The 25,811-nt window shown below is 42.1% G+C and overlaps 1 protein-coding gene across 2 annotated transcripts in view; it reads right to left on the reverse strand.

The window, feature by feature from the left end:
* Positions 1 to 25,811, reverse strand: part of SLC6A6 (solute carrier family 6 member 6) — a 73,807-nt gene that overhangs the window by 18,316 nt on the left and 29,680 nt on the right. The window contains exons 4-9 of one of the 2 annotated variants that reach the window (XM_019504909.1): positions 22,567 to 22,801; positions 17,107 to 17,239; positions 10,444 to 10,578; positions 8,419 to 8,522; positions 8,181 to 8,305; positions 3,166 to 3,278 (exon numbers count right to left, since the gene is read on the reverse strand). In XM_019504909.1, coding sequence (XP_019360454.1) covers positions 3,166 to 3,278; positions 8,181 to 8,305; positions 8,419 to 8,522; positions 10,444 to 10,578; positions 17,107 to 17,239; positions 22,567 to 22,801 — 845 coding nt within the window. Of the gene's footprint in view, positions 1 to 3,165; positions 3,279 to 8,180; positions 8,306 to 8,418; positions 8,523 to 10,443; positions 10,579 to 17,106; positions 17,240 to 22,562; positions 22,802 to 25,811 lie in introns of those variants that run through there. The other variant, XM_019504908.1, reaches the window with a different exon arrangement.

The following is a 25,811-nucleotide window of genomic DNA, read 5'->3' on the forward strand; positions in this document are numbered from 1 at the left end:
TATAGCGATGAAGATTTCCCGTCGGTAACCCTTCCTTAGGAAGGATGGGTACAGATCAACTAATGATGTGATCTGTCCTTCAACTTCAACAAACTAGATGGGAAAGAAACACACAGCATGCATTACATTTTCCTATGTCACAATTAAACGTCCCATAAAGACACCCTAGCAACACTCTATGGAAATATAATACTTTGAATAATCAAATAAAGGATAAAGGAAATAAACGTGGTGACAGGAAAGTACTTATGTGGCTTTCCTACTGTTGCTGTTCCAGATGAATGGGGAATGTAAATTAGGAAAAAAACAAAGCTAAGAGGAAAATATTCCTAAAGCCTAAATCTTCTGATTAGGGAAAGAGTTCTCGCTTGTTCTTCTGACGTGCTGGAGAACCGTCTGCACATCACTTAGTTTAAACCCACAATGAGGGCCTAATTCTGCTTCTTGTCCTGCTGGTGAATATTCAGTCTGTGGAATGAAGACTTTGGTGTTTGGTATGTAGCCTTGTCACCCTTATCAAGACACAGGGGCCCTTCCCACTCCTTTCCTCACAGACAACACCAACCTCAGTAGGGCTGCCAAAAAAGTAATTAGCAGGGCATTTCCAGGCCTTTGCAGATCACACCTGGCAGATTATAAGTGATATAGGGAGGTTTGAAGGGAGCCAAGTAATTGCCACACATATCAAAGTAGTTAAATAGAGTACACCCAAATGATAATTGTATGGTAACTAGTGATTGGTTTTCTTATGTGCTCCTTGGGAATCTGCTTGGTTTCTATAGTTAATCAGTATACAAAAGCTGCAGCTGTTCTATCAGGCTCCAGGCTGCCCACTTCCCCTCTGCCACTCAGCCTGATCGGCTGGCCAACAGTGATGAAAGGCTCTCTGGTTATACTCACTGTCGAATTTTTGGAGCTTAATAAGTACTGTGTGCAGGAAACCAGGGATGAAGCCAAGCTGTACAAGACCTGGGCCCAGCTAATTGTAGCACCATTAAAGTTAGTGGGAGAAATCCCCTTGCCCTCCTTGAGCACTCAATCAGCCCTTGCAATGGTGCAATCCGCTGTTTCCTTTACAGACACTCTGATGTAATGGAGAGCAAAGTCTGTACCCAGAGGTAAGCGGCTCATCCCACAGTTAGTGTTTCAACATGCAGTGGCCATGCACTTGTACTGCTCTACAGTATATACATTTTCCTGTTCTTTCCATTATTACGCCTATGGTATCCAATGGCACACTGTAAAGAAATTAAAAAGCATACCCTTCGCCCATCAGGTGGAGAGATTACATAGTGCAACTATACAGCTTTCAGTGGTTAATCTAGAATGCTTTTGTGAATTCCTAGCTTAGTATGAAGCCTTATGTAAAATTGTTTTTCTTTTTAAAAATAACACTTCCCTTTGGTCTGACTTGCTCTTAAGCTGCTCTGCCATTCCACAGCCCTGCTTGACTGCACTCCAAAAAGCTGGGGGGGGGGAGAAGAAATTAAATGCTCCAATTAGTTTTAATCATTCCACACAGTGAGGAGTTTTTTTAAAATTTGTAGATGGTTTTCAAGTTGCATAAGCGCAGCACTGGGCAATCCAGTCATTTCAGGCTGGAAACGACTGAAAGTCACTCCTTGGATCTCAAAGACTCAGCAGTAAAGAGTGATTTACAACAAATGGCAACACTACACATTTTAAGAGATCAAGTGGGAAACCTCAGGGGGAAAATCCACTTATAAATCTCTCCTCATAGCAGAGTGGATTTCAGCTCATCAGTCTGCTTTTACCAAGTGGATTTTGATAATTGCAGAGCTACTTTCCTGTGGGAGTAGAAAGTGGTGCCTCTTGCTCAGGAAACTCAGGCAACCACAGCTTTTTCAGTTACAGCGTAATCCTTGGTTACATCTGGAAGAGTCTATCTTAAAAATGACTAACAGTGTCCTTTGCGGTATTTACACTAACGTTCCTCTAAACCAGCGTTTCTCAACCTCTGGGTTGCGACCCAAAAGTGGGTTGCAAGAATATATGAAAGGGTCACGAGCAAACTTTAAAAATAGATCAACAACATTTTTAAAAATGGATTCTCCTTTAAAGGATAAAAACATGGGAAACTGGATTTTCCCTTGCAGGGTGGCAGTTCCAGGCTGCTTGGAGTCTCCCATGCCCTATACACCCCCCCACTGCCCCACACACCCAGCTCCTGCCCCACACGCTGGGGGTATGGGGCCGGGGGGCGGAGGGCAGCGGGTCAGGAGTGAGGGGCACTGGGTCAGGACTGGTCATTGATGTACAACTGGGTCCTCGTACAAAACTGGTTGAGAACCACTGCTGTAAACTAACGTTCCTCTGAGCAACCGCTCATGTTCCTCTAACCAGCCACAAGAAGCACTCCGTTCTTAGCTTGAATGATCTGATTCTTCTTTGCTTGATAATTAACAGCCTGTGCTATATACTTAATAAAACTTGAAAGAATCGGCATGTTTCTCTTCACGTAGGAGGGAGCAGCGTGCTTCTTAGAGATGCTGAACTCCCACTGATACCATCCCCGTCAGCACCTCTGCCCAACAGGCCATAAAAGGATGGCTGCTTTTCTCTCTGCACGGTTAGAGTTGCCCTGGCTATGTTACTACAGACATATGGCAGCACCTTTGAATTTCCTTGGAACAAGGCAACTGCCAAAACCTGCATTTCTATTAACTGTTAATGACTGCACTGTGTATTGACTTTGGCACTCAGAAATCTTAGCTCCAGTTGATTTCATTGGCACTCAGTGCCATAGAGGAACAGGTCCCTATTGTCTCTTATTAGTGTGGCGATTATTTTTCCTTCCCCCCAAAAAAGGATAACCTTGCATACCAACCATAAAGGATGGTGTTATAGGAGGGAACGGGCTGTTGCTTGGGCCACAGAGTATTGCTCCACCTCTTGGATACCATTAGGTCCTGACAGCAAAACCTTGCCCAGCAAAAACATACTGATCACCGCTGACTCATTTGCTGTCTCTTTGCTCAGAGCAAAACAGCCTCCCATTAAAATGCCTGGCAGTCCTGCAGCATATAAGCAAGCTGGTGTAAGCAGCCTTAGAGATATTCTTTTTAATCCACCCATTTTTAATGAGCTTTCTCAGCCAGCACAAAGGAAACAATAAGAAAAACATCTTCTGTCTCAGTTACCAACCTGGCTATCCAGTCCAAGCAACAGAAGCATAATAAAAAAAAGGATTGCCCAGAAGGTGGGCAGCGGCATCATGGACACAGCCTTTGGGTAGGCGATGAAGGCCAGGCCTGGACCTAGAGGAGAAAGAGAAAATAGGATGGGGGAAAAGGGAATAGACATAGTAAGTAAGCAACTCGTCCGCAGGGGTAGGCACACTCAAATGCAGGGATGCCTGGTTCCCTTCAGATAAATCCAAACGCAGCTGGAAATACCAGAAGTGAAAGTTTGGCTCTTTTATCTGACAAAGAAGCACGCATGACTACAGCAGAAACCAAAAGCAAACCCAAAAGCCATTGCTAACCGACTGCCAGTTTTAACACCTGTCTCAAACATGCCAATCATGGATCATTTCCTGCGACTGTCAGTCACAAAACGTAACAGTAATAGAGGCAACTGCTCTAATAAAATGGCTGAATCCCATTTCTAGCATGCACAATACCCATGCGGCATTTGTATGTGGGGAACGAAAGAGGATGCTGCCTCTAGGATTCTCTGGGACCTTCAACACTGGAGCCAGCTTGGCCTATCCTTCTGAAAAACCAGGACCCAAACGCACCAACCTGAGGGTTGGTTTGAGCTCTTGAGCTGTTGTAAACCATCACAGCGTTGAATGCCACAGAGCTACTTCTGTTTACATCGGCTATGGACCTGTCTCTTACTGTTTGGAGATAATACTGCTACTAATAATGGAAGAGCTGGGGGGGAAAAAAACACCACTTCCAGTTCTTAATGCCAAGCCACTTCACTCATGCTCCCCTATGCCGCTGGTCTTTCCTAGTCCAACCATGACCAATATGTGTCCTGCCAATCAGGAAAAATTGCTGGCCAGACTACACAAGCTGCATACACCAACAAAGATGGGAGTACTGTCTTGGCCTGTATGCTTTTGAAAACATAGGGTCCTATCTTAAGCTGAAGGAGGCTTTCCATAGCTAACTGATGGAGTATGTTCCTTCTCTTATCTGTTGGCCAGCCACTAGCAGCTGACATCTCACTCATCCACACAAGAGCATCATTGCATCGCTCTCCCGTGTTTTGCTTCACAGAAGGTCCCATGTTATGCCAGGCAGGTTGCAGATGGCTGTGAGCCATCACTCATGAGAACTTTTGTAAAGAGTGCATGCTATCTCCAGGCAGGAGACAGGGACACTGGGAACATGAGGCTTGTTGCCATCTTCTAGCTTTCATGAACTGTAGAAATTGTCTGATTTTTTTGTTCATGTGTTTAAGGCGACCATGGACTAGCGTGTCAGCATCTTGCAGGATTGGTGGATGAATTCAAACCATCATTTTTTATCTTTTTTTTTTTTTAAATAAGAAACAGATATTTTATAGCTGTTGAAGAACAGGGGAAGAATTCTCTCCGCAAGCCTGCACTGGAAATCTCTATTGATGCTCTTCCTACCTCCCACTTTTCCTTTCCAACAAGGAAGATGGAAAAAGGAGCGAGGAAAAGAATTTAAAGAGAGAGAGAGAGAGAGAGAGAAAGAGAGACGAGAGGTGATTTTTTTTAATTAAAAGAATTTAAGTCATTGAAATATTCAAATAGAAATAAAAACAAATTAGCCAACAATTGAGTTACTAATTTTATTGCGTTAATTTTTTAAAAATGAAACACATCTAAGGTTTTATGTGACAGAAGGCACCAAAAAAAAAAAATTAAAAAATAGCCGAGTATCTAAAATATCCAGGGTTTTGTTTGTCCCTCAGTTCCAGGAAACAGTCTTCCCTTGGTAGAAACTGAATACTCAGTTACAACTTCTACTATATTACATATGTCATCAGGTTGCGCAAATGATGAGACAGATGTAAAGCTGCTACCCTCTCTGAATGCGTGTGTATTGTTGCTGAGTGAAAGTGTTTCCGTGTAGTGTTAATTTCCAATGACAAGCATCCTATGCTCTGAGCTATTTTTAATTTTCCTTTGAAAGCAAATATTGAAATGTAAAAAGAAATGTCCATGTGAAATAACACATTTCTAGCATCCATTTGATTTAATGTAAATCGTTTAAAAATGTATTTAATTTGGAGCTATGTTCCACTGAATAATTATCTCGATCAACTGCACTACGTTCATGGCTATTGTTAAAAGCTTATTAGAATGGCAGTACAATAATCATAGTCCTTTTGTTGGGCGGGTGCCAACTAAATGCCAAATCACAGCTGGACGGATACCCAGTGGGCAGACCCAACTGTGGATAGTAGACAGTTTGCTATAATACAATATGGAGGACAAGGCTTCTCTGTCAGCTTAACAGGCATTAAGAGTCAGACCTGATTACTCCAAAACAGTTTGCAAATGGCATTAAAATAAGGAAGGCTTGACATTACTCTATCACTGGGATGTATTTGCAGATGCAGTAAAGCCACACATGCAGACAAATCCAGCACAGACTAGCCAGACTTCCCTGTGCTGCACTTGTTCTCCCATTGCATTTCTTTGGCTTTAAGCCATTTCTTAAAATAGCACATTGTTGGAAAAAATAAAGGAGAAAAATGGACTTTTTTAAAGAAGCAGGATCTTGGGCATTCAACCCTAGTGTAACTCAATGAAATCACTGAGTGTCTCTCTCATTCAAGGATAGGAGTAGCTACCATATATAGAAAGTTACCCATATCCTACCTGGAGAGTATTCACTTCGGGAATATTACACAAGGGATGAATCTGGCAGATGGAGTTGCTATGCAGCAGTGTGATAATGAGGTTTTGCTCCAAAGAACATACCTGGGCTAACCTTACTCACAAAAGTAGCAACAATGAAGTCAACAGAGCCACAAGTGTGAGCAAGCCAAATGTGGGATCTAACTGTCCGGGAGGAAAGAGAATGGAGGAATAATCTCACTGGTCAATGCACAACGTTGCTCATCGAGGGATGCTCCTCACCTCAGACTGCACCGCTCACTGGTCCTCTCTCATTTTCCTACCCAGAAGAATAGGCCTAGATTTGCATATTGCTAACATAAGGGCAACATTTATTCTGAGGAGGACAATCCAGATCTAATTAAAGTTCTGTGTGCTGGTGATTGGTGTCAGGTAGCCTCACTCGAAAAGTGAAGTCATCTTTTTGGCACAGAACAGGACAGCTGCTGTCATCACATCTTGGAGGAGTGAGAGGGGTAGATTAGCCTCCCTGGCTTATTCAGCCCCTAGCTGCTCTGATTAGAAAGGTAACAAATGTAATAATCAGAAGCAGCTCTGACAGTGGTTATTGTGATATGGATGCAGATTCATTAGAAGCTTGCCTCCAACCACAAAATTAAGCTGTGTAGTTCAATGAACAGCCATCAGTTATGACTTCTGACCTCTACCGGCTTGGGCTGAAAACAATCAAACAAACCAAAACCCTAAAGGTGTTCACAAGGAAACACGCTCCAAAATAAAGTGCTGATCAAACGCTGAGGTTGTTTCCTCATCTATAAAATGTGGATAACAATGCTGGACTCTACTGATGAAAAAACACTATCTAAGAACTAGCTGTTAGTTGTTTTTTTATTATTGTTCCTGTTGTTGTTATAATTATTGTTGTTGTTTCAGAAATGATGCAGTTTTAAAAATGACAAACACCAGGATAAAGGTGCTGGGTTTAACAGTGGATGTGATCTAGAATACTTTTTAAATAAGACCCGGAGAACTGTTTCTAATGGAAAAAGTCATATAGGCAAATGTTTGAAAAATTCTTAGAAGTGACCTATTAATACAGTGAGTGCTCTACTTGTTAGGACTTATTCCTCAAGATTATTGCCTTAGCTTGTTTCCTTTATGTAAAGAAAAATGATCTTTATGGGCTGCACACTGGGCAGCTGATTTCAAGAGTCGTGGTAATTTACACCAAGAACCTAGTAAAGAGCAAGCCTCATAATTTTATCATGCGTTTTTATGACATTTGTTGTTTTCTTCTGAAAGATCAATCTCCTGAAGCAGTGCGATTACTAGAAAGTCACCTCAGCTGACTTACTTAAAAAGCTTTTAGCCTGGAGGAACATTTGAGAACCTGATCAAAATGAACCCCAGAGGCTCAAAAATCACACAGGAAAGAAAAGGCATGGCAAATTATTGTCATCACCATCATTTACATTTCATGCCTTTTAAGCCAATCACATGATTTTGGGGGCCTGACTTTTGATTTTTGAGCACATGGGGTTGGCAATCCTGATCTAACCTGGCACATTTGTTTGCCATTACTGTGACAACATACAGGGCATCACAGTTGCCCACATGCTGTAGAGATGAGATGTCCAGACAAATGTAGTCTATCTAGCCTCATGTCTATTCACGGGCTATGCACAGCTGAACACTACATGGAATATTAATGGACACCGAGGAAGCAATATAACCAATTTCAGAGGGGGCTTTTCACAACCCTATCAACCTCACCTTGGAGAGCCCCTAAAATGTATAGACCTGCAACAACTGGAGTCATGATGGCAGAGATTTTCCAAGGAACCTAAGGGAGTTGGTTATCCAGTTTCCACTGCCTTTGAATGGAATTTGGAAAACTAATTCCCTCTGTTGTTCTGAAAGTCCCAGACATTATTTCTACTACAAGACTTGCCTGAAGAAGAAATGAAAAATACAGAGCGTATGGCTAGTAGCATTTTTGTCAAAATAAAGGTAGAGCAACAAGAGGAGTGATGTAGCTTTTCAAAACTGACTGACGTTTCTGGATTCTAGATGACAACGGGTGCAGTTATTTTAACTCTAATCTAAACTACAATTTATTAGTATGCTTTGGAGGATTGTGTTTGACTGCTACACTAATCACAGTAAAGTTTAAAGCCATATAATCACCAGCTAGCCATTACTGTTCTACACAAAAGCAAAAATGAATAAGTGAATGTACTTATTTTTCTGATGATTACGGGAAATAGTTTTCTCTTTGTTCTTATTTCTTAGATTTTGGCTGATTTAGTCTGCATCACTTTGCTCACACACTAGGTGGCAGTGCCCACCACCACTGCCACCAATACCATCGTACCTGACTCTGCCACATCAGCAATGTTCACCCCTTGCTCTTGTGCCATGAAGCCCAGGACGGAAAAAATTGCGAAGCCAGACACAAAACTGGTACCACTGTTCAGGCATCCCAGCAGCAAACAGTCCCTAAGTCACACATATGTCATGGAGCAAGTTAATTAAAAAAAAAATTAGCCCATTGTCCCTACTTATTTACATCATTTAGCTAAGACACTAAACCCCCTTGGATGGACACTTGCCTATAGCAGTTGTATTTGTACTTGTTGTAGCTTCCCAGGGAAGTCATTGCTCCTAAGCAGATTGCATACGAGAAGAAGATTTGTGTCCCTGCATCTATCCAGACCTAAAGGAAAAAATGGAAGAACTGTTAATACAGGCACTTCCCCACAGCAACCTTCAAAACAGGCAATCAGTCATTTAAAATATGCACAAAAAAAGAGAAAAAAAAAATTCCTTCAATTGAGACAGATAATAGGGCACAAGAGGAAGAAAAGAGCATCTCACATGAAAAATGACCATTTTTTAAGGGAAGAAAAATATTAGTAACAGACCCCACCAGAAAAACCTCAAATGCAGTCCAAACAGCCCTTCCCAAAAGGCAGCTTATAGGTCTGGTCTTTCTGCTGCTCAAATGATGCTTTCTCCACCATGTAACATAAATCGATCAAGACTTTCCAAAGAGCTAAGATCATGTAGAGGCAACAGTAAAAGTCCTATGTACATGGGCATCCATTTGATGCTCTTCATTTAGGACCTGCCTTTAGAGTCACTAAGCTGCAAATGTGATCAATGTGAACAGTTTTTCAAATGATCCCAACCCCACCTTTCAATGCAAGTGCAAGGACTAAAACCACAGAGGTTAAGAAGACGTGAATATAAAATGAGACGTTTTAAAAATATATATATAAGCAATGTTGTTTCTAACCTCAGCATCATCCTAATGACATGGGTACAAAAATGCATACAAAATTCAATATCATCATAGCAAGAAAATCTCAAGTTTGGATCCATCTCTGTCTGGCTATGTGGAGCCATACTCCAATCCCAAGAGAACTCCTCCAACATGTTTACTGCTTGTCCCCCCCAAGCTCGCCAGCATCATCCACCTACACATGCACAAGGATCTCTTTGGGAAGAAGCTGAAATCCTATTGATAGGGAGTCCGTGATGACCCACACGTGAAGCCAGCTCTGCTGCCATGGAAGAGGGAGTTAGTGAGCTAATCTAAATCCAAATCCTTCCTGTGCTGTCAGTCGTCACCCTGGGCACAAGGCTTAGGGCTAACAAATCACTGTAATTATATGGTACCAGGGAAAGAAAGAAATGCATGTCTGAACAGCTGGTGGAAGGAAGGCAAGATTGGAGTGTACTTTCACTCTCTTTCAATGACACTTTGTCTGCTTAGTTATTTCTGTGGCTCCAGCATTTTAGTGCTTTAAATCAGAGAGTCATTAAAACAGAAACAGCAGAAAAGAAAGCCCCACCTCCCTCATTTCTCAGACCAAGATTCCTCCCCTCATTTGCCTTTCTGTTTGGAGAGTTTTGCAGGCTGCATGTGATCATGGTGTGGGGAAGAGCTAGTGGGCAGAACTGTACAGGTTGCCACAGCAGCAGCACGACTAGGAAGGTTCCCTTCTTTCTCTAGTCAGAGCCTGTAAAATTCCCATTACTCAGTGCTAAGCAATTGTCTCCCACCTGTTCTCCTGTGTCTTTGCATGAGAAAGCTGTTGGCTTCTACTTGTGTAAGCGTTTTCATTTTTCCATTACTCTATTCCCTTTTCCCTCCACTCGCCTCCTCTCAGGTTGCGGGAGCTGAGTGATACAGATACTCACGGTTGCTCCTTGTTGTTCCATTTCTGAAGCTCAAGTGTGTCTCCCTTCAACACTAAAAACTATCCTCATTTAAAAAAAAAAAATCTCCCTTACCTTATCCAGAGCCTAACAAGAAAGCTGAGAGTCTATTACTGGATACAGTCTACAGCCTCAGCGTCCTTTGACACAAAAAGATATGCACACACAAACGCACACACACACACACACGCATGGAAAGAGGCATTAACATATTTAACAATAAACTTTCTCAACCAGATACATGGGAAAAAATATAGTTCAGCATGGACGGTTATGGCAGATCTGAACCCAGAAAGATCGTGGGGAGAAAAAAAGCTACTGCTCTTTTGGCACCACCACCACCCTCCGCCACCTGCGTCCCATCTTGCTTCAGAGTTGTGGAGTCAGCCCAGCCCCAGCTATTCTTATCATACCTGTGGGTCTGCCAATCGTGTGATATCGGGATACAGATAAAACTTGATGCCTTCTGCAGCTCCAGGCAGGGTCACACCACGGATTAACAGCACGAGAAGCATAACAAATGGGAATGTGGCAGTGATGTACACGACCTGCCAAGACAAAGCAACGATGTGTATAATGTTTACCGATTACTTTAGAAGCACAAGATATGCGCTAGTGCTAAATGGTGGATAGGATCCTTTCAACCCAGAACCCAAACTGCAGGCAGTCCTGGGATTCAAATTCAAATCCAACTGATATTCACACAGCTGATCAGATTCAGAGTTGTGGTTGGTTTTGCCCATTTCTAGCTAATGCTATCTCCCACTCTCCTGTTCTCTCGGCTTCCAGTATGTGACTGGGGTTTTTGTTTCCCCCAAATCTTGATAAATACAAGGACAAGGGGCTCTCCTGATCTGTCCTCAGGTGTCTACCTGTATCCAGGCAAGAAGAATACAAAGGACTTCCTTCTGATTCATGCTACCCATCACAACCCTGCTTTTGCCTCTTGCTGCCTGCTTTTTACTACAAGAATAACCTTGCCAATGATGAGTTAAAGCTTCCCCTGCAATGTGCTTTGTTTTTCTTTTCTGAATCTTCCATCTGAGGATGTGAGTCTGCTCATGTTCTGGCTCCATGTCACACCTACCAGAGGTGCCTATGCCTATGCCTTCCTTTCCCATGTACATCTATGCCCATTTCAAGTACTGAATGACACCTAGCAAACTCCACATGCACCCGGGGTGATGCAACTGCTGAGCACTGAAGACTTAATCTACTGAGGGTAGGAGGTTCACAACATCAAATGTCAAAGGCTTCTTTACCCAGACTGGCATAGCTCCTCTGAAATAACTCACGTGTTACAATCTACCTATGCCCAAATAAACTCCTCTCCCCCATCCCTTCCCTTTCTCGTGAACACACTGGTCTGAAATAACTGGGTTAATTCCAGAACAGGGTGTCCAAACAGAGAGCTGTTTAGAAATTGCAACTGTGGAACAGTTTCTCCAGAATAGTTATGCCACTCACAGGCACACAGGACTCCTGTGTCACTGAGTTTAGCCTCCTACTTCTGCAGGAAACCAGATCATATAATTCCTTTTATGAATTCATAGTTTCATAGTTACTAGGGTTGGAAGGGACCTGAGCAGATCATCAAGTCGGACCCCCTGCCATGGCAGGAAAGAGTACTGGGGTCAAACGACCCTGGCAAGGTGTTTGTCTAGCCTCCTCTAAAAGACCCCCAGGGTAGGAGCCAGCACCACTTCGTTTGGAAGTTGGTTCCAGATCCTAGCCGCCCTGACCTAGCCTCCTGAGTCTAGTCTGAATCTACCCTCTGCCAGCTTGTGACTGTTATTCCTGGTCACTCCTGGTAGTGCCCGGGGAAACAGGGACTCCCCCAATGCCTGCTGGTCCCCCTTGACTAGTTTGTAACAGGCCACTAGATCCCCCCTCAGCCTTCTCTTGTGGAGGCTGAACAGGTTCAGGTCCCGTAGCCTCTCCTCGTAGGGCCTGCCCTGCTGCCCCCTGATCATGTGAGTGGCCTCCTCTGGACCCTCTCCATGTTGTCCACAGCCCTCCTGAAGTTCGGTGCCCAGAACTGGACACAGTACTCCAGCTGCAGCCTGACCAGTGTCGCATAGAGGGGGAGGATCACCTCCTTGGACTTGCTCGAGATGCATCTGTGGATGCATGACAGGGTGTTGTTGGCCCTCCTGACTGCATCCCCACACTGCCGGCCCATGTTCATCTTGGAGTGTATAATGACCCCAAGATCCTTTTCTGCCTCTGCGCTGACAGGTAGGGAGTTCCCCAGCCTGTAGGTACGCTGCTGGTTCTTCCTCCCCAGGTGCAGCACTTTGACTGACCATCAAAAAACTAGCTAGGGCTTTTATGAAGTAATCACAATTTATTCTAATTTCCAGCCTAAATTTATACCTATTTGTTAATAGGTGGATCCAGGATTTTTAAAAGAGGGTGCAGGCACAGCAATAAGTGCTGCAGGGTTAGGTGCATCCCTGCTCCCAGCCTCTCCTTCCCCATCAGGACAGGCAAATCACACTGTGAAAACAGCAACCAGGGACTTTTATGAGATCCCTGAAGCAGATAAGAATCCCACCTCCCCTTCCCTGCCCTCTCATTCCTCCACTCACCCTCTCCACTTGTGTCTCGGGGTGCAGGGTGACCCAGGGCTGTAGGGAGCAGATGCACAGAGAGCACAGACAGCAGCAGCAGGTGGGTTCCCCTGTCCCTGTCCTGGGCCGAGGGCACACCTTGGGGGGAGAACCTTGCCCCCTGCTGCTGTCCCTGACTGAGCTTGGCTCCTTGCACAACCCAGCCATCTCCATACTTGCTCCATTTTTAATTCATCCTATTTTAACATGAGTGGCCAGACCTGTACATACTATTCCAGATGAGATCTCAGCAGGGTCTTGTGCAATGGGATTATAATACTCTCCTATCACTTTCAGAAATACCTCTTGAGACTCATCACAGGATAGTGCATCACTTTCTTCACAGCTGCATCACACTGATGGCTCATAGGTAACTGCCTCCCCCCCTTTCTCTTCCTCTGTTATTTCCAAACCTGATCTTTGAGAAACTGCAGTAGTGTCCCTGTAATTCTTATATCAACCTCCATCTTCCTCTTAACACATAATTTCCTATGTAGCACATATTCAGCAGTTTACTGATACTCAAATAAATGAGAGCCATGGCATCTCCTTTTTCTGGAAAATCAGCTACTTCATCCAAGTGAGACAGCTGGTTACTCTGACACAATCTACACGTCAGTAAATTCATGTTAATATTATTACCTGCATGTCCTTAATTATTCTTTAATTCAAAATTTGGCTTTGGCTACTCCTGAAGTCAGACTAACAATCTTATGGTTGCCCTGATAACTTTTCCCTCACCCTTAAATATAGGTACTGCGTTTCTTTTCTTCAGCCAAATAGCAGCAACGCTGGCTTGATAGATTTATTAACAGTTCGTACTTCCAGACCTGACATTTCATGTGCCAATCCCTAAGGAATTACTGGGGTGAGGCAATTCAGTCCCCTTCCACCCAGAATACAGCAATTTCCATAATGTCATTGCCATTTGCCATCTTGCTTTTTTGCCCCATATTCAGCACACTAATCCGTAAAAGAAAACTGAGGAAAAGTATTGATTTGGGGGTGGGGGGCATATCTAAACTATCTTTAACCTCTCCTTGTATTTCCCATCACAGAAGATCTACCTTTCTCTTTCCTTGCTATCTTTTAATGACTATGGCTGAAGACCTTTTGTTCTTCAATATTTTTTAGGTTCTGAAAGTCTAATTCAGATGGATTTCTGCCTATTTTCACTTTATTCCCAGGCTTCCTGAGCTCTAAGACATCGCTTTCTCTGCTGATCAGGCTTTCCTCTACTCTTGTAGGCTCTCTGCCCAATTTCCCCTGTGCAGATGAGCCCTAACATTACCCTGTCAGTCAATCTTTGATTTCCAAATGGGATTTACTCTTTCTTTTTTAAATGCAGTCAGATGTTTCCACCAGGTATTTTTACATGACAGCTCCACTGCTTTGTTTGAAAGATATTTTTGTTTATCAGAATTTGTTTAACCACATCAAAGCTCCTGAGAGGCATCATCTGCTTTTTAAGTGTGTCCTCTGAGGGTAACCAGGAGAAATCAAAGCCAGCATCACCATAATAACTCTCACAGTCAGTCTGATTTCATAAAACTTAGAGGAAACCTTTTCATCTATGTGTTTTTCCCTTTTCCTCTTGGAACATGGTTATATTTTGCACTGACAAGAAAACTAATTTAACTTTAGCCCAGTTTCAGATGAAAGCTTTGGAAAAGGCATTTACTTTTTTGCTTTGTATGATCCTTTAGTACTGCATCGGATTTCCTACCCTGTAAAGAGAAGTCCACAGTGTAATGCTGAATTCCTGTGAAGGCATACATACCCTGCTTGTAGAGCAGATGTGATTCTCGTGGACCAGGATTTATTTATATATCTTATGAAAGATTTATTAAATACATATATACAATCAATCAATCTAAATATATATAGATATAGATATATAGATATATACATATATACATATATCTATATCTATATCTATATATATATATTTGATTGGTATGTATCTATACCTACCTATCTATAGATCCATAAGAATCATTGCTGCTCAACAAGCAGGGTATGTATGCCTTCACAGGAATTCAGTAGTACAATATGGACCTCACTCGAGAGGGCAGGAAATCCCATGCAGTTCTTGGAGGAACATTTAGACTCCACTGTTCTACACAAAATAGACAGAACTCCTGTTTTTCATGGTTTTTTCTGTTTATTCAATATGGTGCTGCAATTTTTTTTTTAAATGAACTTTTCTCTCTTGTGGGCAATTGACCCATAGGAAAGCAAAAAGGTGTTACTAGCAACAATCTATAAAAGTAAACAATAGACTGATTAAATATATTTGAGTACTGTAGTTCAATTTAACCTGATCTAAGGCCAATTAAGACAATAGGAGTATTTCAATTGTCTTCATTGGGCTTGGACCACACCCTGAAATTTCAAATAAGACAGAGCAGCAGATTCTAAATCATTATCTTCAAGAGACACACCTAATTTTTAGGAAAAAAAGAACTTATTGGTTACTTGATTTTTCTTTAATATTTCCCTTTTGTTTTTTTTAAATTAAAGAAGTTCAGTGTTAACTTACAGGAACACCAGAGGAATATATGAGGAAGTAGGAAAGATCCTGCACTCTCTTCTACCCCTAAGGTGTATGGCAGTTTGGAAGTCAAAAGGAACACTGGAGTTTTATCCATCATGGCTGAAAAAATGTACTTGCCAGGGAGATGTTCAGCTACCGAGTTCTGTCCTGAAAAACCTATGAAAGTTCCTGGTAAAGCCCAGAGGTTTCTCAGTTCAGTGCAAATCCTCAAGTCACTAGGTGTGTCTACACATGCATTTACTATGCAGTAACTTACTGCGCAGTAATGCACAGTAAGCAGTTTTTAGACTAGCATCCACACAGGTGGGTGTTACAGCGCAGTAACACTGTGTGTACCGACTTGGGGGAAAAGTTACTCCCAAATCAGTCCACACAAACGGGGTTACTGTGCAGTAAAGCATCTACATGTGCCTTACTGCACAGTAACTACGTGTAGACATGCGACTGTACTCCGCAGTAATTTTCGGGGCACATGTAGACATGCCCACCTAGTCCCTTTCACCTACTTAAGAGCTGCAGATGCCCTTACTCGTTCTATTGTGTTCGTTCATCACAGGCAAGGTTTTGTCTTTTTTTATATATTAAGAAACTTGGTTAATCCTTTTGTACTACCTTAACTTGTAAATCAAACAGATACTGTGATCACAAAATGTACTGAGGAAATGCACATTTCCATTCTGCTTCTGCTGGAGAGATTACTGTGTTCTCTTTCATTTTGGCACTTGCCAAGACAACTCAATAGGTCATGGCAATTGATGGGAACAGAGAATACAAACACCTTCTGTCAGCACAGACTTATAGGTGTGAAAGCTGTTCTTTGAGGCTAAAACTGGCAGGACTGCAGAAGAATAATGCACCAGCTTTACTTTAGTGATGAGGCTCCATGACAAAGGGAGACAGACATGGTGGTTCAAAATTACTATGAGTTTAAAGAAGCAATAAATGCTATCCATCGTGGTTATAAGCAACCAGGTGGGAATTCCTGCACTTTGTTTCTTGTATGTAGCATATGGTTAAGGTACCACATCATTATTACCATTTGGGAAGGTGTCATCTTGGAAAGTGAACAGATGCAGATGCGGGCAAGAAGAGCAAAAGAAGAGTCTTACTCTACAAAAAATGGATGCATGCATAGCTGCAGATTCTGAGCACATTCAATCACTGTGACCTTCAGCAGGTACCTAAAATACTGACATTGATATAATTTTTGTTGACCAGGACGTCTCACATTTCACTGAGATCCTTGCTAAGAAAAAAGTACTGCTAAAATAGCAAGACCTTGAAGTTAGGCTTCTATTAAGCTCCTAAGCAAGCGGATAGATTTTTTTTAAAGTGCTTAGCATACAGTAATTTCTATTTATTTAAATGCATCTCTATATGTGACTCCACCGATTTCAACAGTATTTCACCAAGACTACATTTGGATTTTATGGGGGGCATGCATGAAAAGCACAGGGGTTTAGAATTATGATTTTGGTAGGACACGCTGCCCATGAGGTCTAAGGTACCCCTACCACTATGTGTAGCAGCCTTTGGCATCCATTTAAAAGGGTGTTTAAGATGCATTTATCTGATTCTTAATGCCATATTTTACATATACACTCGGCACAGAGGCAACCAAACTATGGAACTAGCCACTACTTTCCAATGCTGGTCAGATCTGTAGCTTCTTCAATTTTTGCAGGGGAGTGATGCCATTAGTTATTTATGCAGGAGAAACCTGAGGAAGAATGCCTTGCATGTGAAAGATTGTCAAATTTTATCCAAACTACATAGTTCATCCAATAAAAGCTATCACCCTAAGAAATCCTTGCCCTTCACATTATTTAAGAAATATGCTGCCTAGTAATCATTATGCTGCCAATAATTTAGGGTAATTATTACATAGGGGGACACAAGGCACTTACTTTCCCGGTCGACTTGACTCCTTTCCAAATGCAGAAGAAGCATATCACCCAGACAAGAAGGAGACACAGTGCTAGATCCCACTTGACGACACCGACTTCCTCAATTCCTGAGGACAAGCTCAGTACGTTGCGCCTTAATGCACACAAAGAAAACAACGCAAGACAAAGATAAGAAACCAGTTAGTCACCATTCTTTCCATGCTCTTTGAAAGTACAATCCTCTCACTTACAACAGTGGCTGGACTGATTGCACTGTAATGTCCCAATCTTATGAATACTCATTTACTGTACTGAAGTCAGCAGTGCTCATATAAATAAAGCTGTACAGAATTTTGCCCTAGCTGTTGCCAGGCCAATGTGCAATACAGTACAGCGTCTTGACCTGGGATCCTCCTGAAAGCTAATGATCATATAAACAAGTCACAAATGTGAAGGTTATGTACTAGAATTGCTGTCCATGGAGATGGGAGCCAGCAGCTCTATTAAAAAAGCCTTGAAGTCACTGAGTACTTAATTGTCTACATCACCTTTAGTGTCTGACACAGACTCATTCAAAAAGGCCACGCTATACTGTTTTTTTTTTCTTATTGTGGCTATCCTTGTGAGGATCAGAAACACCAGGGTGAGAAATGAATGCCTTAAGACGTGTGCTTTGCAGCGCAGAGCCTGGCTTTGTTACAGTTTCTGTTGCCCTTGCCATTTATCTTGGCTCACGTGCACAAAAACATTTGTGATGCTTGCCAAGGGAGGTCAAAGTCATCACAAGTAAGACCTTGTTTTGCTAACCCAAGGATATTCGGTAAACTTTACTTGGTTATTCAGGTTAAAAAACAAACACAGACGTCTACTCTAGTGTGGATGTGAAGTAGGTAAGAACGCGGCCATCAAAATAACATGTTCACAGGAATATTTTCTTATGCATTTCTTTTGGCAGTTTCCACAGGTAGGTGAAAATATTTAACTGCAATTTATTTCCTTCTCGTGTTTTCCCCTTTAATGTACACACTCAAAGGGTATGCTGTTAATATTTTCTAAACTGACTGGAAGCGGTCACACCTGATATTTACCCTGCTCATTGTCTACACAAAAGACCAAGTCCTCTTCTGCCTATTTACCTAGGCAGAGCTCCTGTCAAAACAAGCAGACTAAATTGTACTCACTCAGGCAAAACTTTCCCTATAGTCACAGAGAGTTTTGACTGAGTTCAAATGGTAGGAAGTTGCTCAAGGTCTAAGATAAACTGACTTGCTGCTTCTGAGTTTTGTCTTCACCCAACTACGAGGGTCAGAAGCCATCCTCTCCCGACTGGGCTGAAGGGCAAAGAACGTGCTAGTGCAGCCTGCTGGCACAGGGGAAGGCTTCACTACCAACAAAGTATTTTCAAAACTTGGAGCGTGCACAACAGGAAGCCCTATGTTTTCTTTTTATCCTGCGCATCCAATAATATTATTTTTTTTCAAAAGGAAATAAAAATAAAGTCATGGACCAAAAAGTGAAACCGCTGGGTACATCTACACGAGACGTTTACCGTGCGGATGACTGATTAGCTGTGCAGTAAACGTCACGCATCTACATGTACACCCCTTCTAGGCTGAAGGAAACTAATTAACTCTGCAGCAGGGTAGTACTTGGAAATACAAGTCCTATCCTGCTGCAGAGTTTTTTACTCCACAGAAGCATGCATGTAGATGTTCCCCTGACTAGGGCAGTGAAGTTGCTCTTTATTTGGTAGCAGTGAAGGGCTCTATACGATATATTTTTTTAGTTGTCTTTCTCCCTTGCTGTCCTGGGTCATCCTGCTCTACCAAGGCAGAATGCCTCAAAGAGCCAATTGAGTACTCATCACTGCAGTGTTACTGTTAAATTATATTATGCTGTAAACCAAAAGCCACGTGTCTGCAGCAGAAGCCCCTCAGTCTGGATCTGTAATACTTCTGACATTCCTGGCGAGGGAGGAGTAAGTGCTGTATTGATCCTTAGTTCGCTGATAAGGACAAATCTCCATTTTTCTTTCCCCTAAGCCTGCTTGCACCTGAAACTCAGGACAACTTAGCTCACTGAACTAATTTAATCACATTCCTGCATGATTTATTCTCACTGTCGTTGATACGTGCATTCAGTGGGATACCACCGATATCAAATACTATGAGATAGCAAATACAGCAAATTGGGAATTTGCTTCTGTGATAAACAAGCACTCTTGGACCTTATTAATAGAGCCAATATGGAGTAGTAAAGCGGATCATGTAACTGGCATAACTGAAGTTGTAACTGGCTCCAGAATGTAAATAAAAATAAAACGAGGGCAGTTATGCAATCCTTGATGAGTGTCCCAGGTCAATTAATCATGTGAAAGCAGACAGGACCTTTCATAGCAAAAGAGATGAAGTGCTGCTTAATGTAACGCTAATAGGCAATAGTAACCGATGCTACAGTTGGCTGTACAAGAAACTTACCAAAGGGAGTATTATGGAGCAAACAATTTTCTAAAACTTATGTTTGGCAGACAAAACTAAGTTGGATTGTGTTTAGTTTTGGGGTTTCTTTCCACCCGCTCATGTGCCAGAGCATGTGACAGGTTCTCTTACATTTAGATGAACAAGGTCTGCTGATTACCCAACATTCATAAACACTGGGTCAGCGTCAGACAGTCAGACGTCTTTTATCCTGCCACTTTGTCTTCCAGCAACTACATAATGTAATCCTTTAAAATAAAATCTTAAGAAATAAGCTGTAAAACATGTGACTGTCAAAGGCAACTCCCCTCAGACAGAGCCAGATCTGCTTAACTCCTTTTACTGCTGCTCAGTCAAGCATGTGATTTGCACAGAGCACTAATTTGAGTGAATGAAAATGCCCACCTGTGCTGCATGGTCAGTAGGACTGGGAAAGACACATGTCATTCGGCCTGGAGTGGTTAATATACCAATAAGACTGATTATCTCTGTGCCATGTCAGCTTTATCAGGCAGTGCTGATGAGCCACTTCCATTTGCCATATTATAAAGGGCATTTAGTTTTAGAAACAAAGAACTCAATTAAATTGGGATTAACTGTGGTGCCACTAAATGGTATGGCTTCCTTCAAACACAGGACTGAGTCTAGTCTTGAAGCACCATAGACTTTCTGTTTGACTATAACTTCTTGACAACTGCGAGGCAAACATGAATGTGGCTCAGACCAGAAGTTTCCTAGCCGGATGCTTGCTAAGGTCAAGGGCCTGATTTTCAAAATAACGTCTTGTAGGCCCAATATGCAGGTGCACACAGAGTCAGGACCCAGGGAGGCTTTCAGACACATTCAGGACAGCTCTAGTCTGATTGGCTTGCCAATCAGATGTCCCGTCTCTTTGACATCATGTGAAATTTCCAGAGAAACCTTCTAACAAATCCCGTTATCACCCCTTTGTCTTGGGAGAAGCCAGCTCACCACCCAGAAATACAAACTGGGAAAGCATCTGTTTCTTAGCATTTAAAAAATAGTGCAAATGGCACCTGAAAAACACACTGGTAGCACTCTACCAGTTACACCACTCATTAGTGGACTGAGATAACTGGATCACCCAAGATCTACTCCATGGGCATGTCTACATGTCACCGTACGGTGACATTGCTATCGCACCGTGCTTTAGTACTTCCTTTTGGAGTACTAAAAGCATGGCACAGTACTTCCAAAAGGCTATCTCAGGGGAGCGTGCCACTACGTTGGTGACCACATGTAGACCTGCGTGATTGCTATGTTGCTGTATGGCAATCTAGCGTGTCACCAAATCGCTGTAGGGTGACGTGTAGATAGATGTGCCCTATGTTATTGCATTGACATTGGGTTACTAGTCTCAGCACTGTTCCCAGGATTATTTTTCCAAACTTAACACATGCCAGATATCTTTAGTGTTGATATCATTCCTGAGGGAGGTATTGGCTTACATTTATTTATAAAACACAGAAGTAGGTACAAGTTGATTCAAGGAGCCAAACTGGAATTTAAGTGGGCTGAAGAAGCCAAGCTGGGACAGAACCAAAGGCTACACTTAATAATTAACCACCTGTGAAAGCCAAGTGAGTAATTACTCTCTTCTGAACCCGCCTGTGGGTTTTATATCCCCCCAGACCTCCTCTGCAGCCTGCTTTTCTGATCTTTTTTGGTGTCCAAGTATAGCACACAGTTGGTAGAGGGGCCAGTCCATTCAGAAACCGGGTTGTGCAAAAAACAGTTTGTAACATGAAATGTGGGGATGAGAAATGGGAATGAGAAGCCATAAGCCTAATGAATCCCAGGTTTTGGCAAAAACAAGCTCTTCTTCAACACTGTACAGCAAGCTGTCGAAAGAAAAAAAAATCTCTGAAAGCTGCAATATGGGGCAATGTCTAATATCTTTTCAAGTTTTCTTTGCCAGGTTTGATTGCTGGCATCTTTGCCAGGTTAAGAAGAGATTTGTTATTCACAGAGAATGTGTGTTTGTAAGAAAGGAAGAGGGTGAGATACAGCAGTATAGTTAATAGTCTCTCATTGTTTCCACTATGAACTGCTATTCTCAGGGTGCTGGTAACTAACTGAATGGTTCCAAAATGATGCTTGGCTTAAAGGAAATGAATGGGTATTTTTCAAAATAGGAAAACAGAACCCAAATCCTTTCAAACCAGAATGGTCCCTAGGGTAATTTTATACATTAGTATACACTACCTACAATACTTGTAACACCTTCCTCTTTTATTCCCACAGCCTTTCATGAAACAGAGGGTGTTTAAGATTGAATTTTGTTCACTTTTCTCCAAAAACAAAGCAGGCCTCAAGAGCTGACTGACTGAAAATTGATCCTTCTGCATCCACTCTGATCATTTTACCTGGTTTTTGCACAGTGCTGAGAATTAGAAGCCATCTCATGTGTCATCTCAACAGATTTAGTGACATCCACAGTGCTGTGCACTCATGCAGAAAGTCTCAATGTAAGCTTGTCTGGACAGTTCTGTGCGTGTACCACAAGAATTAAGACCAACAATAATGTCCAACAAGACTTCCACCTTTCATTTACTTTTGTGGGATTAAGTCATGCTGCCAGCATTACTTTAACAGCAGTTTTCTGGAGCCAAATTTCTGTTTTCATTTTAGGTTGGATTGTTGAAGCTGCACCCGTTTTCAGTAAGCTCTCAAAAGCTCACACTGCACATAATTGTAGGGAATGAAGAAGGTGACATTGTGGCCTTACCTGTGTTTGGCCACACCTGAATCAGAACCTTGCTTTTGTGACTTTGTCTCCATGAGTTTGGCCAGTATACCTAATCCAAATGCTGGCCACCACTTGCTTGTAATGATCAAATATCTCGAACCAGGCTGAAACCCAACCTAGATATATTCTCCCTACCCAAAATTCTCCCAGGGGTTTGGATCAGTAGTCTCACTCATTGTCTTATCCTTTAGCTAAAGTATTGTAAAAAAAATCCCCAAGAAATAAGGTTCTTACTCCCAAAACTCTGTGACGGGGGAAGTGAAGTTAGTGGCATTCAGCGACATCCAAAGTGTTTTGTTCTTCCTGAGAGTGTCTTCTACACATGTAGGTGTGTTCCATTCCTGATGACAATGAGCCCAGGGTAGGACGCTCTGAAATGACTGGAACAGATAGTACAGGCCCCAAGCCAGGATGACAATGTAGTACACGTTCAGAAGGGACACGATCACTATGGAAGCATAACCAATTCCTAATTGAAATAAAGCAAAGCACAAACATTTACCATTAGAAAACTCCTCAGTCTCTGGATGTAAAACCTGGTACAAGACCCACTGTAATTTAAAACCAAACCTCCTTAAAAATAACCACCCAGCAAAAGCACAGATCCACTCTTGTTGCTGGCTCTAATTAGTGCACGTGGTTACAGCAGTACTAGTAGAAGCCTCGGGCTACGTCTTACTGAAATCAGAGGTTGGACTGCAGGACAGGGAGACATACCTGGGTTAGCTTTAATCTAGTTAGCTCAGGTACCAAAAGCAGGGAAGCCACAGCACCAGGGACTTCAATGCAAGTTGCATGAGTACACTGGGTAATCACTTGAACAGGTAGCATGTGCTGATGTCCCAAGTGCGGCATCTTCACTGTCATAACCAAAGTGGGCTAGACTACAGCTACCTTAGATCTGCCCATCCCTACTACAATCACACCTCTCAGCTGCAGTGCAAATACAGCCCCAGATAAAAGGTTCAATGTGCATAAAAATTAGTAAAATGTGTAACAATTTAAATGAGAAAAACCTAAAGGCAGTACGATGAAAGCTGTAGTCTTTGTGCCGTTTGTGTTTGTTATTACTCATTAGATCAATGTTTAACTCTGCTGTCAATACATGAAGATAAAAAAATCTCCCGTTTGTTTTTTAAGCACAGGGTCATGGGCAGATAAGGACATGTCCTCCACAGCTTAAAATGGTGTGCAGGAAGCTGATGGAATGCAGCTCTGGGAAAGGCTTTTACTACTGCAGCTATTCTCTGGACCCGATGCCTCTCTCACACCAGTGTAACTTGGCCGTGCTGGCATTACGCCTGATTCATTCCACTATGTCAAGGAGAACCAGTCTCTAATTGTAAAATAAATGAAGAAGCTCCAAGCAGTGCTGCTTCTGAAACCTTCCTGGTTCCCAGAATCTGGGATCTCAAAGAGACTAGGTGTGAGAGATTTTGTATGCCCTCCAAAGACTTACAATAGGCTGCAAAAAATAGCCTGAAAAAGTCACAGATGTTCCACTCTGAAGCTACTCCGATGTGCACTGTGTCAGCACCTGGCATACCTGCTTTGTATTTCGCAGCTTCAAGATGGATTGCAACATGAGTCTTTGTGGCCAGAAAAAAAATTTTGCTCTGGGCTCCCAGCTCCCACACAGTGTACTATTTATTCTGGAGAGCTCCACTTCTTTCAGAAAGTTCAAACAGTTATATTATGAAAACCACACATTTTCTTTCTAGGGTTGCCTTGGACATTTTTACTTAATATTAAAAGAATTCCCTTCTCCCCTCTCTACTCAAAATGCCTAATAAGAGGGAGAAGAGAAAGAAAATGGAGGTAAAACCGGTTAATTCCACTGACTTGGACAGATCTATGAATGAGACCAGTGGCAGAGAATCTGGCCCGCTCAGTGATATTGCCTTTATTTACATGATTTCCAGGAACAAGATTCTGTTCAATGTAACGTGAACTGAGCCCAAGGTCATTTTAAGGTGCCCATTCTTACTTAAATTTTAAAACAGGAGAGCAGTGCATGTCTCTTCTGTGCAATCACTCTTCATAACCAGAGGCTACCTGCATTATCAGCCATTTTCCAGGGTTTGTCTAAAATTAGTCCATGTGTGACATGTGACTGGTGGAGATTTGTGTGAACTTTGTGGGGATAGTCCTACTTTGAGCAGTGGGTTGGATGAGACAACCTCCCTGAGGTCCCTTCAAACCTTCATTTTCTATGATTCTTTGAACGTTGACAGCATTTCTTTATTCATTGGCAAATTCTCCTTAGTAATTATACAAGACAACTAGGGCTGTTTTTCAGAATCTGTGTCATTATTACAAAAATTTTATTCTTGAATGTTTCCACAGAAGGCCATTCAAGTTTTAACCATGCAGACAATACAGATGTGATGCCAACAATAAGCTTTTGCATGGCAAAAAGCATTTGGTTTCTAGTCCAGGATAATATTTGAAAAGGCATTTTTGCAAAAGGATATGACAATAAAAGACTCTGATCAAGAGAACATTGAACTTCTCCAACCCTTGTCAACACAATGAGAATTTACCTCCAACTTTCTCACAGGCTGGCCAGACTCTTATTGGGTATGTCTACACGTGCATTTATGCTGGCTTAAATTTACTGCAGAGTAAATTACTGCACAGTAAGTGGGAATAGGCTGGCATCTACACGTGCAGACATTAAAGCACATTAACACTGTGTGTGGACTGACTTGGGACTAAAGGCATCCACATGTGCGCTACTGCGCAGTCACTAATCGGGCATAAATTTAATACATACAAGCTGCAGGTATCAATCTGATACCTACATGATGCAGGTATCAAATGTATGCTCAAGTTGACTTAAGTCACAATACTTACTATGTAGTATGGCCATGCACATGTAGATATTGTGCAATAATTTTGGTTACTGAACAGTAAATCCACATATGTAGACGTGTCCCCTGTAAACTTATTCAGGGAGAAATGTGCAATTTCTTCCTTGTTTTATTGGAACTTTTGCCAGCAGGATAATAGAAGCAAAATCAATATATCTTTTGTCCTATGGTGTCCCAGAATTCTACTTTTCCAGGAACTGATATTGGATGGTCAGTCAGTACAACATACGAACAGATGAACTTGAAAGGAATATTCTTATTCTTCTCCTGCTGGCAGGTTTTTAAGCAATAAATCCTAACAAGCTATACATTTTGCAGGTTTGACCCACTAAATTCAACAGGAACCTCTCTCTAGGATCAGACACCAAAATGAAGCAAATCCCTGGCTCGGAGCAATTACTGGCACGAGAGAGATGTCAGGGAAAGGCTTTGCTTTTACAGCCAGTTTCCAGCCTCTGAGAAATCCAGCACTTTGATTAACAGACAGATCTCTGGGAAAAGATGCCAAAAGCATCTTTGAAACAGATGCTCTGCTCCATCACTCCCAAATCCCTTCCCTGTGGCCTTCATCCCTTGCCTGCTCTCTTTTTAGCCTATATATTTTGG

The sequence above is a fragment of the Gavialis gangeticus genome, unplaced genomic scaffold (assembly GCF_001723915.1).
Source record: "Gavialis gangeticus isolate Ggan-Ray unplaced genomic scaffold, GavGan_comp1, whole genome shotgun sequence".
In the NCBI taxonomy this organism is placed as follows: domain Eukaryota; kingdom Metazoa; phylum Chordata; order Crocodylia; family Gavialidae; genus Gavialis; species Gavialis gangeticus.